The sequence below is a fragment of the Heloderma suspectum genome, chromosome 1 (genome assembly GCF_057233095.1).
Source record: "Heloderma suspectum isolate Gila_16-S chromosome 1, 16-S_ref, whole genome shotgun sequence".
Lineage (NCBI taxonomy): Eukaryota > Metazoa > Chordata > Lepidosauria > Squamata > Helodermatidae > Heloderma > Heloderma suspectum.
In genome coordinates, this window is record NC_139458.1 from 54,057,917 (window position 1) to 54,071,444 (window position 13,528).

General features: G+C 44.0%; 1 protein-coding gene across 9 annotated transcripts in view; it reads left to right on the plus strand.

The window, feature by feature from the left end:
* The window catches only part of RALGAPA1 (Ral GTPase activating protein catalytic subunit alpha 1), a 201,988-nt gene that overhangs the window by 135,478 nt on the left and 52,982 nt on the right, over positions 1-13,528 (plus strand). For 8 of the 9 annotated variants that reach the window (XR_014789084.1, XM_084843464.1, XM_084843455.1 and 5 more), the window contains one exon: positions 800-955. Coding sequence is in view for 8 of the 9 variants with exons in the window: in XM_084843464.1 (XP_084699590.1) it covers positions 800-955 (156 nt within the window). In the remaining variant the exon portion in view is untranslated. Of the gene's footprint in view, positions 1-799; positions 956-1,387; positions 4,000-13,528 lie in introns of those variants that run through there. The other variant, XM_084843518.1, reaches the window with a different exon arrangement.

The window sequence follows — 13,528 nt, forward strand, 5'->3', positions numbered from 1 at the left end:
ATCTGATCATGTGTTGTCTCCTTACCTTTGCAAGCAGGGCTATGACGATCTGCCACTAATAGCATGAAAGCTGAGTGGCTATATATAGACCTAGGTGGTTGTTCCCAAGCAGGGAGTACGCACATTATTTGGAAGCAGAAGTGAGCTCCTGGAAAGGCTCAGAGAGTGCAATTCTGCTTCCAAACCAGGCACATACCATCACTACCACCCCATGCACCTTGCTTTCAAGCAGAATTGCTGCTTTTTTGCCACTGCAGCAAATTCAACAGCTGTGGAGGATTGCAAGAAAGGCTATGGGATTGTATGCAGCTGCAGGCCATGTATTGCCCACTCTTGGGTTAAACTATCAGACTGACCTCCTCCCAATGGACATAATAAGAATTCAAAATATGTCCAGTTGCTTTGTTTCTATATGTATTTTCATGTTCAAACAAAAAACTTTTATTTAGCACCACAGAATTCACATTGAAAATATGTCTTGATCATACAGATGTTTATGGAACAGTAGTGGTTACAAACAACTGTTACTTCTATACTTCATTCCCCCCGCCCCCAAGATCTTATTTCTGCAGACTCTGACTACCATTTAAAATACGTTTGTGCCAAGTAGTTTGGGATGTTCTTCTGCTACATTAATTTGGCTGGCTTTCTTACTGGTTCTGGTTAAGTAGGACTGTTGTGTACTTTAGCTCAACAAAATGCTAACAACAATTTTTGCTATTGCATGGATAAATGTTTTTCTCGTGTTCTAGTTGATATTACACTTTTTTCTGATGTGGCAATGGCTTCTGTGTTTTAGGTGAACCTCACAAACCATTGTGGTTTTATGGGAGGATTGCAAAAAAACAAAAGCACTGGATTGACCACTCCATATTTTGCTACCTCTACTGTGGAAGTAATGTTTCATGTATCAACCAGAATGCCTTCTGATTCAGATGACTCCTTAACAAAAAAGGTAAGTGTTTTGAAATAACCTTGTCTTTTAGGAGGTAAGAAATTCAGGAAGTAAAGAACAGATACATTTTAAGGGTTTGAGATTTTATTGAGGCTTTGAGTTGATTAGCTTCGGCAAATCAACTTTTCCACAGAGAAGTTTGCATGGCAAGGAGCACTGTGTGCTTCTAGATAAGATGAGGAAGAAGTACGGCGGTCTAATATAAATATATAAAGAACACTTCGTATGAGATAAAAGCTCTATTACTTAGATTCTGCATGTTTTTGCTGAGCCCTCTTTTAATAAGATAGGGTCCTGTAGTGCATTGTAGCAATTGCACTGAATAGGCCTCCTTTCTGTCTGCCCTGTGTGTGCATGCGTATGCATACATAAGTGCATCCCATCTTCCACGCATGAATTCTTAATGTAAATACATCCTTTTACTTCCTGCAGATATAACTTCACACTTATCAGTGGACACTCTCTCCCCCAGCTATGGACAGAGGGAGATAAGAGTACTGTTGCCACCACAGTGACCCTTATAGACCATCTTCTCAGTGCTCTGCTGGGGCCCGGCTAAAGACTTCACTAAACCATTCTCTTTGTAGGAGTGACAAACAACAAAGGGTAGGGTCTTAATCAGGGCAGGTTTATGATATGCATTTATTCTAAATTCCCCATACCTGTCAGCATAGGGCGATCACATGCTGAGTCAGTATAACATGTGTGAAGTCCCAAACACCTAAAGTAATCACAGTGCTGTTTCTAAACTATTCACTTGTTTCCTTATCCGCTTTCAGGATTTCATAAACCTAGAAAACTCAGGAATTCGAGATTGATTTCCCACAGAGGACTTTTCACTCTTAATGATCATAGCTAAAACACATAACTGTTTAACAATTGCATGTGTTTGCAGCTGATACGTGTGCTCCGCAAGTACTAGTTATTTTATAACCATCTTAAGAATAAAGTGCTTTGCACCATTGGTATTTTTTTCTTTTTTAAATTTAATACATTCCACATTAGTGATAATAAGTTGAGACCTGGAACATTTGCCCTATTACGAATGAACAATTGGCTATCATTAGACTGTGCCCCCTCTGTTCTGTACATATATCTTCAAATGTGATGATCCATTCAACAGACACATTAATGAGCACTGGTTGAAGTGTAATATTGGAGGAAGTGAGGCCGGTTGACCTCAGCATGGAGTTTAATACTTGTAATTGAATTAGATCACCAACAGTTAGTACAGAGAAATAGCTATGCCTCTGGCAAGCTTCAATTATTTATGATTTTTTGTTCTATGTTCAACCTGTAAATAATTCTCCGAATTATTATTTAACAGAATTTGTGTTCTACAATCTTTTGCTGGTATCTTGAAAATTTGTATCAAGCTACTAAATGTTTTTTTAAACTATTCTTCAACTAGGCAACATTTTATAAAGTGCACTCAGTGGTTCTGACTGGAAGACAACTGATGCAGCACAGGCATCAGTTGTCTTGTTTCAATTAACCATAGTTACGATAGTTTGTTGAGGTTGAGGTTTGGATGACAGAGAAAGCTGCAATTAATCCTAAAACAGAAGCAAAAGCTTCCAAACTCCTCCTCATGGCAGTGGTGGAGGAGGAGCAGTGAACTATGCAAGCCCCAAGGCTTGCTGTAGCTCATTCTCATAATGCTGTACTGTCGTTTATCATTATGTCTGAATCAGCCCTGTGTGTGTTCTGCTACTCATGTAGTTGTGAATACTTTGTGAGTAGGCTAGCATAAGTGGATCAGCTTCTAAATTTGGCCTATCTTTTCCCCTGTGTACTAGATCAGCCTTCCCCAGCCTGGTGCCCTCCAGATGTTGTAGACTTCAACTCGCATCAGCCCCAGCCAGCATGGCCACTGGACAGGAATCCTGGGAGTTGTAGTCCCAAACATCTGGAGGGCTCCAGGTTGGAGAAGCCTGTATTAGATATTTGTGAAGATTATTTTGGACATACTGTAGCTAATCTATATGCATTAGCCTGTGTCTGCATGTGGATCACAGCTTCTACTCATAATTGTCAAGTTTGAACTGGAAAACCTAAGGTACACATAAGAAGCTAAGGACACAATCCTATGCATGTTTAGACAGAAATGAGTCCTACAATTCCCAGCATCCCTCAGCCAGCCATGCTGTCTGGGGGATGCTGGGAGTTGTAGGATTTATTTTTGTCTAAACATGCATAGGATTGCGCCCTATGTGTGCTTATGTCTTGCTGAAGTAAATGGAACTTAAGCACAGGCAGTTAAGCCATTATAGTCTATTGATTTCAGTGGGATATTGATTTTAGGGTACTCTGGATTATATTTTTGACAGAAAAATCAGTCCAAGACATTTTTATAAGAGCATAGATTTAGTATCATTCTTGCTTCCAGATTTATTTATTTATTTATTTAAATTTATTAATCGGCCATCTGGCTGGTCACCCAGCCACTCTGGGCGATGTACAACATATAATAAAACAGTTTAAAACAATAAAATTCTATAATGAAAACATTTTCTAAAATACCCTAACCCCTGAACAACCACATTTTTAATGCACGGTGGAAGCTCATTAAAGAGGGGGCATGGCGGAGTTCCTTAGGGAGGGAGTTCCACAGAGTGGAGGCCACCACAGAAAAGGCCCTCTCCCTCGTCCCCACCAGTCTAGCTGTCCTGGCTGATGGGACAGAGAGAAGGCTGTCCGAGGCTGATCTTGTTAAGCGGCCTGTCTGGTGTTGCTGGAGGCGCTCCTTAAGATAGGCTGGGCCAGAACCATATAGGGTTTTAAAGGTCAAAACCAACACCTTGAATTTGGCCCAGAAAACAACTGGTAACCAGTGCAGCTCCTTCAGCACTGGAGTGATGTGATCTTGCCAGCGGCTGCCTTTAATCAGGTGAGCCGCCACGTTCTGTACCAGCTGCAGCTTCTGAACTGTCTTCAAGGGTAACCCCACATAGAGCTCATTACAGTACTCTAAACGAGAGGAGACCAGGGCATGTACTACCAATGGGAGCAGATGGTCGGGAAGGAAGGGGCGCAGCCGCCATATCAGATGGAGTTGATACAGCGCTGTCCAGCTCACAGCTGACACCTGAGCCTCCATGGACAGCTGGGAGTCCAAAATGACCCCCAGGCTGCGGACCTGGTCTTTCAAGGGTAGCCGTACCCCATTCAACACCAGGTCAACATCCCCCAGCCTCCTCTTGTCTCCCACCAAAAGTACCTTGGTCTTGTCAGGGTTCAGCTTCAGCTTATTCCTCCCCATCCAGCCACTCACCGTCTCCAGACATTTGGACAGGGATTCTACGGCCAACCTTGGTGAAGATTTGAACGAGAGGTAGAACTGTGTGTCATCCGCATATTGATGACACCGCACCCCAAACCTCCTGATGATAGCCCCCAGCGGTTTCACATAGATATTAAATAGCATGGGGGAGAGGATGGAACCCTGTCACACCCCACAAGTGAGTGGCCACGGGTCCGAAACCTCCTCTCCCAGTGCTACCCTCTGGTACTTGCCGGAGAGGAAGGACCGGAACCACCACAATATGGTGTCTCCAGTGCCCAACCCCTCCAGGCAGTCCAGGAGGATACTGTGGTCAACGGTATCAAAAGCCGCTGAGAGGTCGAGGAGAACAAGGAAGGAGCATTCACCCCTATCCAGAGCCCTCCTCATATCATCCACCAAGGCAACCAAGGCCGTTTCTGTCCCATGCCCAAGCCTGAAGCCCAACTGAAATGGGTCTAGATAATCGGTTTCTTCCAAGTGTGCCTTCAACTGCATCGCTACCACCCGCTCAATTACCTTGCCCAAAAATGGCAGATTTGAGACTGGGTGAAAGTTGTTCAGAACTTGGGGATCCAAGGAGGGCTTCTTTAAGAGCGGTCTTATCACTGCCTCCTTGAGGGCTGATGGCATCACTCCCTCCTCAAGGGAGGCATTCACCACCACCCTGATCCCCTCATCCAGTCTCTCTCTGCAGCCCATAATGAGCCACGATGGGCAAGGATCAAGTAAGCAGGTGGTCAGCCTTACAGATGAAAGCACCTTGTCCACTTCATCAGAAGAGGCTGGAACCGATCCCACAAAACCGGTTTGCTACAGGCCGCCTCTTGCTCACTAACTGTATCCACAGCGTGCAGAGTAACACTCTTTATCTGATCAATTTTATCTGCAAAGTGCCTTACCAAGGCCTCACAGGAGGCCTCAGAATGCTCCAGTGGTTCTGGAGCCACAGGACCGACCAGGCTCCGGACCACTTGGAGCAGCCTCCTGGGACAGCACTCTGCAGACACGATAAAGGCAGCATAATATTCCTTTTTTGCTGCCTTCACCGCCATGTGATAGGCTGAAGATACAGCTCTAGCCTGTGTCTGATCGTCTTTGGAGCGAGACTTCTGCCACCGGCACTCTAGCCATCTCACCTCCTGTTTCAGAGCTCGTAACTGCAGATTGAACCATGGTGCAGTCTGAGCCCTGTTCAGGTGGAGAGGGCGTTTCGGAGCCACCCAATCTAATGCCCCAGTGATTGTGGCATTCCAGCCACCCACCAGGGTCTCGACCGAGTGGCCGTTGGCATGCTCCAGAGAATCCCCAAGCGGGTTCAGGAATCCATTTGGATCCTTAAGATGCCTGGGGCAGACCATTTTAATAGGTCCTCCACCCCTGCGAAGGGGTTGTGGGACCGAGAAGTCTAATGTCACCAGATAGTGATCTGACCATGACAAGGGGGTGGTGGATATACCCCCCACTTCCAGATCACTCCCCACTTCTCCAGAAACAAACACAAGGTCTAGTGCATGACCAGCTACATGGGTGGGCCCAGTTGGAATATGGTGCAGCTCCCAGGAAGGCATGGTCTCCATGAAGTCCTGAGGTGCTCCTGTGAGGATGGCCTCTGAATGTACATTGAAGTCCCCCAACACCAATAAGTTAGTGGACTGTACATGCACATCAGAGACCACCTCAAGCACCTTGGCCAGGGAGTCGGTCGTGCAGCGGGATGGACGGTACACGAGCAGAATCCCCAGACTGCCCTTTGGGCCCAACCTCCAGTACATGCACTCAGCAACCTTGGTCTCCCGGAGTGGGGGTCTGGTGAAGACCAAGGACTCTCGGTAGATAACAGCCACTCCCCCTCCCCGATCCCCAGCCCTCGGCTGCTGTACATACGAAAATCCAGCTGGACACATGACCGCAAGAGTTGGAGCAGCAGCCTCGGCCAGCCAGGTCTCTGTAATACATGCCAGGTCTGCACCCTCGTCCAGGATCATGTCATGGATGAGGGAGGTTTTCTGGGTAACAGACCTGGCATTGCAGAGCAGCAAACGAAGGCCAGAAGATGGAGTCACGCCTCCCCCAGCCATCCTTTGGCTCTGGACCTGCCCCTAGTGCTCCACCGGATTTGTCCTGGCTTTGAAAGGGTTGGGATCTAGTTACTATTAAAATAGTAATGATTTACTATTTACTTGTGAACTTGCTTGTTTGAGTAGGGATATGGGGGCGGGTGGGTTCTGTCCCCCTTCCGTTTTCCTTTCATTCTCCTTGCTCTGTTCATCACTTAGTGATTACACATCCAATAATGACGTGCGCACACGGAAAGGCTTTGAGAGATCTAACACCACAGGCTAGGCTTTCATATCACTTTAAAATATTATATCTTTCAATGAAAATGATTCTGTCAGTGTTGTGCTCTAGGCAGCGGTCTGAGATGAACTGTGAACCAAAAGCCAGGAGTGGTGTCAGGTAAACAGAGTCAAGGGACGAACACACAAGTCAGGACCAAAGGACAAACCAGGAGGCAGGATCAAAGAGCAAGTCAAAAGTCAGGACCAAAGAATACAGTAACACACTAAGGCTCAGAAATACCGTGTCAAGGCATAAGTGGAACAGGAAGCCATCTTGTAAACCTTCCTGTCCAGGAGGATCTAGTGGCCAGCCTAGGTGGGCGGAGTCAGCCCAGAGCCTGAGGGTACTTCACTGCCCAAATAGAGACTAACCTGCAGTTCAGTAGTTCACCACATGAGGCAGCTGAACACAGATCCAAAGGTTATTGGTTTGAGTCCTGGCACATCCTGCCAGGCTCACATATTCACCTGCAATTTAATGTAGAATGATAAACATGCATGTGTGAATCAGTCCTGATTCAGGAGGCACAAGAGTGTGTGTGAGTATTTGCTACCTAGCCATTCATGCCAGTGATTTTTCTGTATACTGCATTATCAGAACAGACTTCATTTCTGAAGCTGGAGCCTTTTCCCTGCTCTCACAGCTAAAGTCAAGCTACTGGTGAAGCTGCATAAAGCAATATGTCGCTTCCAAGCTGCACTAATAGGACTCCTTGCTCAGTTATAGTCAAATGTTGGCTCTAAGAAGGCTGTGTGACTGAGCGTGAATCTCAGGGTTTGGGGGAAGAGGATCAACTCAGCACAGGGTGAAGGAATTCTATGGCTCTTTTCAGGTAACATTAAGAAATTCTGGACAGCTCTTTGTCTAGGCATTAACATGACTGCCTAGAATCAGTTTTGAATGCCAGAAAACAAGTGAAGTAATACATGGTTCATATGTTGAATTGGTTCCCTAGTTGCTGAATACCCACAACCAGTGCATACACATCTAGAGTGAGCAATCGGGAGTTCTAGGTCAAACCATCTGTTTTCCTGGAAAATTTAGTACAGGCAACTTTAGAAATGAACTACTTCCCATATGTTGGGATGTAATTCTTGGGAGTCCTCTGTCTATCCAAAGCCCTGCCAGCAAGAGCCAGGCAGGGTGAGAAGAGGATGGAGCCTTTTACAGCCTCTCATTCCTCCCTTTGAAAAAAAATTCAGCTAGACAAGCCTCTCAGCTCATCTAGCTAATTTACAAGGAAGTGGGCGGGGACAGCAACAAACGGGCTGCTGCATCAAGTGGATCCAAGCCTCTCCTTCTCCCTCCCCTCCCTGCCCACTGTAATGCCCCTTTTTTTACCCTCCCCAACCTCTTCCGAGGATGCTGTTTCATCCTCTGAAGAGAAGCTGCTGTGGTGCTTTCTGCAGTAGCTGAGAGGGGTGGGAAATCCACATTTGGATTCCCGCTCCCAAAACCATAGCTGTGTCTACGGCCTGTGGGGAGGAGATCCACACCAGCCTATAGTTTCTCAGACATTGTCTGAGAAGAAATAGAATTGCTCTGTTAATGTATTTGTTGTTGTTGTCGTTCAGTCGTTCAGTCGTGTCCGACTCTTCGTGATCCCATGGACCATAGCATGCCAGGCCTTCCTGTCCTGCGCTCTCTCCCGGAGCGTGCTCAAGTTCATATTCGTTGCATCGGTGATGCTGTCTAGCCATCTCATCCTCTGCCATCCCCTTCTCCCTTTGCCTTCAGTCTTTCCCAGCATCAGGGTCTTTTCCAGAGAGTTTTCTCTTCGCATTAGGTGGCCAAAATATTTGAGCTTCAGCTTCAGTATCTGTCCTTCCAATGAGCACTCAGGCTTGATTTCCTTTAGGATTGACTGATTTGACCTCCTTGCAGTCCAGGGGACTCGTAAGAGTCTTCTTCAGCACCACAGTTCAAAAGCATCAATTCTTCGGCGCTCAGCCTTCCTTATAGTCCAGCTCTCACAGCTTATACATTACTACTGGGAAAACCATAGCTTTGATTAGACGGACCTTTGTCGGCAAGGTGATGTCTCTGCTTCTTACTCTGCTGTCTAGGTTTGCCATAGCTTTCCTCCCAAGGAGCAAGCGTCTTTTAATTTCATGGCTACAGTCACCATCTGCGGTGATCTTGGAGCCCAAGAAAGTAAAATCTGTCACTGCTTCCATTTCTTCCCCTTCTATATGCCAGGAAGTGATGGGGCCAGATGCCATGATCTTCGTTTTTTTAATGTTGAGTTTCAAACCAGCTTTTGTACTCTCCTCTTTCACCCTCAACAAGAGGCTCTTTAGATCCTCTTCGCTTTCTGCCATTAGGGTGGTATCGTCTGCATATCGGAGGTTGTTGATAATTCTCCCAGCAATCTTAATTCCGACCTCTGATTCATCCAACCCGGCATTTCTCATGATGTACTCTGCATATAAGTTAAATAAGCAGGGTGACAATATGCAGTCTTGTCATACTCCTTTCCCAATTTTGAACCACTCGGTTGTTCCATGTCTGGTTCTGACTGTTGCTTCTTGACCCTCGTACAGGTTTCTCAGGAGACAGGTAAGGTGGTCTGGTACTCCCATCACTTTCAGAATTTGCCACAGTTTGTTGTGATCCACACAATCAAAGGCTTTAGCATAGTCAATGAAGCAGAAATAGACGTTTTTCTGGAATTCTCTTGCTTTCTCCATGATGCAGCGAATGTTGGCGATTTGATCTCTAGTTCCTCTGCCTCTTCGAAACCCAGCTTGTACTTCCGGTAGTTCTCGGTTCGCATACTGCTGAAGCCTAGCTTGTAGGATTTTGAGCATCACCTTGCTGGCATGTGAAATGAGCGCAATTGTGCGGTAGTTTGAACACTCTTTGGCGTTGCCCTTCTTTGGAATTGGAATGTAAACTGACCTTTTCCAGTCTTGCGGCCATTGTTGAGTGTTCCAAATTTGTTGGCATATTGAATGCAGCACTTTAACGGCATCATCTTTTAGGATTTTAAATAGCTCAGCTGGAAGACTGTCATCTCCGCTAGCTTTGTTGTTAGTAATGCTTCCTAAGGCCCACTTGACTTCACTCTCGAGGATGTCCGGCTCAAATTCAGTGACTGCACTATCATGGCTATCAGGGACATTCAGATCTTTCCTGTATAGTTCTTCTGTGTATTCTTGCCACCTCTTCTTAATCTCATCTGCATCTGTTAGGTCCCTGCCTTCTTTGTCCTTTATCATGCCCGTCTTTGCAGAAAACGTTCCCTTGAGATCTCCAATTTTCTTGAAGAGATCTCTAGTCTTTCCCATTCTGTTGTTTTCCTCAGTTTCTTTGCATTGTTCATTTAAGAAGGCCTTCTTGTCTCTCCTTGCTATTCTCTGGAACTCTGCATTCAGTTGGATATATCTTCCCCTTTCTCCCTTGCTTTTCGCTTCCCTTCTTTCGTGAGCTACTTGTAAAGCCTCATCAGACAGCCACTTGGCTTTCTTGCATTTCTTTTTCTTTGGGATGGATTTCGTTGCTGCCTCCTGAACAATGTTACGGACCTCCGTCCATAGTTCCTCAGGCACTCTGTCTATCAGGTCTAATCCCTGAAATCTATTCCTCACCTCCACTGTATATTCATAAGGGATATGATTTAGGCCATACCTGAATGGTTTAGTGGTTTTCCCTATGTTCTTCAATTTAAGCCAAAATTTTGCAACAAGAAGCTCATGATCTGAGCCACAGTCAGCTCCAGGTCTTGTTTTGACTGACTGTATAGAGCTTCTCCATCTTTGGCTGCAAAGGACGTAATCAATCTGATTTCAATATTGACCATTTGGTGATGTCCATGTGTAGAGTCGTCTCTTGTGCTGTTGGAAAAGAGTGTTTGCTATGATCAGCGTGTTCTCTTGGCAAAACTCTATTAGCTTTTGTCCTGCTTCATTTTGTACACCAAGGCCATGCCTGCCTGTTATCCCAGTGATTTCTTGACTTCCTACTTTAGCATTCCAATCCCCTATGATGAAGAGGACATCTTTTTTTGGTGTTAGTTCTAGAAGGTGTTGTAGGTCTTCATAGAACCGATCAACCTCAGCTTCTTCGGCCTCAGTGGTTGGGGCATAGACTTGAATTACTGTGATGTTGAATGGTTTGCCTTGGATTCGTAATGAGATCATTCTATCATTTTTAAGATTGTACCCCACTACTGCTTTTCCCACCCTTTTGTTGACTATGAGTGCTACTCCATTCTAAGGGATTCTTGCCCAGAGTAGTAGATATGATGGTCACCTGAATTAAATTCGCCCATGCCTGTCCATTTTAGTTCACTGATTCCCAAGATGTCGATGTTCAATCTTGCCATCTCATGTTTGACCACCTCCAGCTTACCTTGATTCATTGATCTGACATTCCAGGTTCCTAAACAATATTGTTCTTTACAGCATCAGATTTTCTTTTCACCACCAGACACATCCACAGCTGAGTGTCCTTTCGGGTTTGGCCCAGCCGCTTCACTCTTTCTGGCGCTCCTTGGAAATACCCTCTGCTCTTCCCCAGTAGTATATTGGACACCTTCCGACCTGAGGGGCTCATCTTCCGGCGTCATCTCTTTTAGCCTTGTGATACATTCCATGGGGTTTTCTTGGCAAGAATACTGGAGTGGGTTGCCATTTCCTTCTCCAGTGGACCACATTTTGTCAGAACTCTCTGCCATGACCTGTCCGTCTTGGGTGGCCCTGCACGGCATAGCTTATGGCTTCACTGAGTTACGCAAGCCCCTTCACCACAACAAGGCAGTGATCCATGAAGGGGAATGTATTTGTTATGCTTTACTAAATAGCAGGTTAAAAAAAAATATTCCAAAAGTCCATGTTAATTTTGAAAGTTTGAGATTATATTTTGTTAGATTATATAGTTTTAATTTACCTTTAAATGATACATGTATTACATATGTACATGTAAATTATTTAAGGTGAAAACCATTGGAACTACTTGGCAAAAAAATGGATCATGGTCCTAAGAGCAACTTTAAATATGGTAAAGGACATGCCTCTTCCCCCCGCCCCCTTGAGTAGTAGACTTCCATTTTATATCACAAACTGTTTTGGAAATCACCCTCAGTTCCAAAACAATTTGCAATGAGGCATGGGCAGTCTCTGTTTAAGAACCCCCTTGTGCACGTAGTACTAGCTGTTTGGGAGACTTTGGATCGCTGCCATGTATATTTTCTTCTCTTATTATTTTACCTTCCGTACTTTTGAACATTTCCCTTAAATACAATCCCTGTCCTCAGTACTACATATGATTTCAACCAGCTTTTTTTCCTTGTTCCCATTTCAGTAGCCAGACTTCTTTTTCTCCCCACTATCAAATCATCAGAGAACTTTTTTAAAAACATGTACCCCTGGTTGTAAAAGTGGTTTGACAATTTATGAGGGGGTAGGGTTGCTAAAGTGGGAACTAGATGACAAAAACAAAACCATCAGCTTGGATCATGGCCTTCAGGAAGTTGTAATTTCTTTTCTAATCCATTTTTTTTAGATCACTAGGTTCTACACATTACTGATAATTCTGGCAAGAGTTCAAGGGTTAATGCAATCGATAAACAAAAGGAACTTTCTGTAAATTGAGCCCTGCATTATTTCAGTTGTCTTCTCTTTCCAAAACTAACTTATTTAATTTTTTTAAGTAAATACTTGAATTCTTCCTGCCAGTGTGCTTTGCTTTTACTATCGTTTATTACTTCAATTATACTTGGTATCACTTAAAACAATCTGCCATTTAGAAATCTCAGTGTAGCCTGCAGCTTAGTATTAACTCTGGCTGGTATTGTAACATGTACAGCATATGACATTAATGTATCAAAATTAGATTTGATCGTCCCTTCTGGTTATATTTATTTCACATTTCTTTTGTATTCAGTTAACATAAACTTATTAGGAAAGCTGACACATGGTAATGGCTATAAAGTAAGAATGTTTTAAAGTATTTCGATTTTTTTAAATGAAATTTCAGATATCTCTGCTTTTCTAGTTTGTTGTTCTGTTCAGTGGTGGAATAGAAATTGTAACCCTGTGCTATAACTGTAGAAATAGTTTAGCTAATTTTCATGTTGGTTTATGACCATTCTATGTATCAATACTCACAAAGACTAGACCCTTACTATGTTAGCAACTCTTCCTGCAGGGGAAACTATGAATGGTGAAAAAAAGGGTGTTATAAAAGAAAGGTGGCAGTAGCAGCAGCAATAGTAGTACTATTGTGTTCTGGAGAGCTTTGTCACTAAGTTCTACTTAGTCGGGGCAAAGAGGCACTGGCTACACTCAATGCTAGAATTATATAGTCCCTAGACACAGTCTAATAGCCTAACAAGACCATCTTCCACTATACATTATTTCAATGTTTGAACATCTTGTAAATAATTGTGTGTTCTTAGTGTTTTGTTTGTGTTGCTGGTGGTGGTGTTATGCTTTTAAATATCAAGCAATGAAAGATTAAACAGCTTCACATTAAAGCACCCACGAGTCTCACATACAAGCTTGCTGAAATAAAATGGTCTTAACCTAAAAACAATAAATGTAAGACCGTTGAACCTTCTTAGACAGACAGTTCCACAACTGGGCCATCTTTATCATGACTCACTGGATCTCAGATAACAAGGGTGCTCATAGCAGAGCCTTCTGGCTGATATCAACATATGGTGATATCAATATATGGGAAGGGATATATGGGAGGAGATGTTCCTTCAGATAATAAGGACGTAAACGATGTAGGTCTGTAAAAGTCAAAACTAGTCTTTTGCATTGTGCTTAGAAAACAGCTGGCAAGCATTGAGCTTCTTTCCCTAATGTGATTGCAAGACTGTAAGACTGTGAGCAGGATCTGCGTGTTTCGTTTTTGTAGAGCACTGAACAATTTCAGGCGTTTTATAAACAACAACAGTGGCATCACTGTTACATTAACTCTATGGCTACTATATTCTG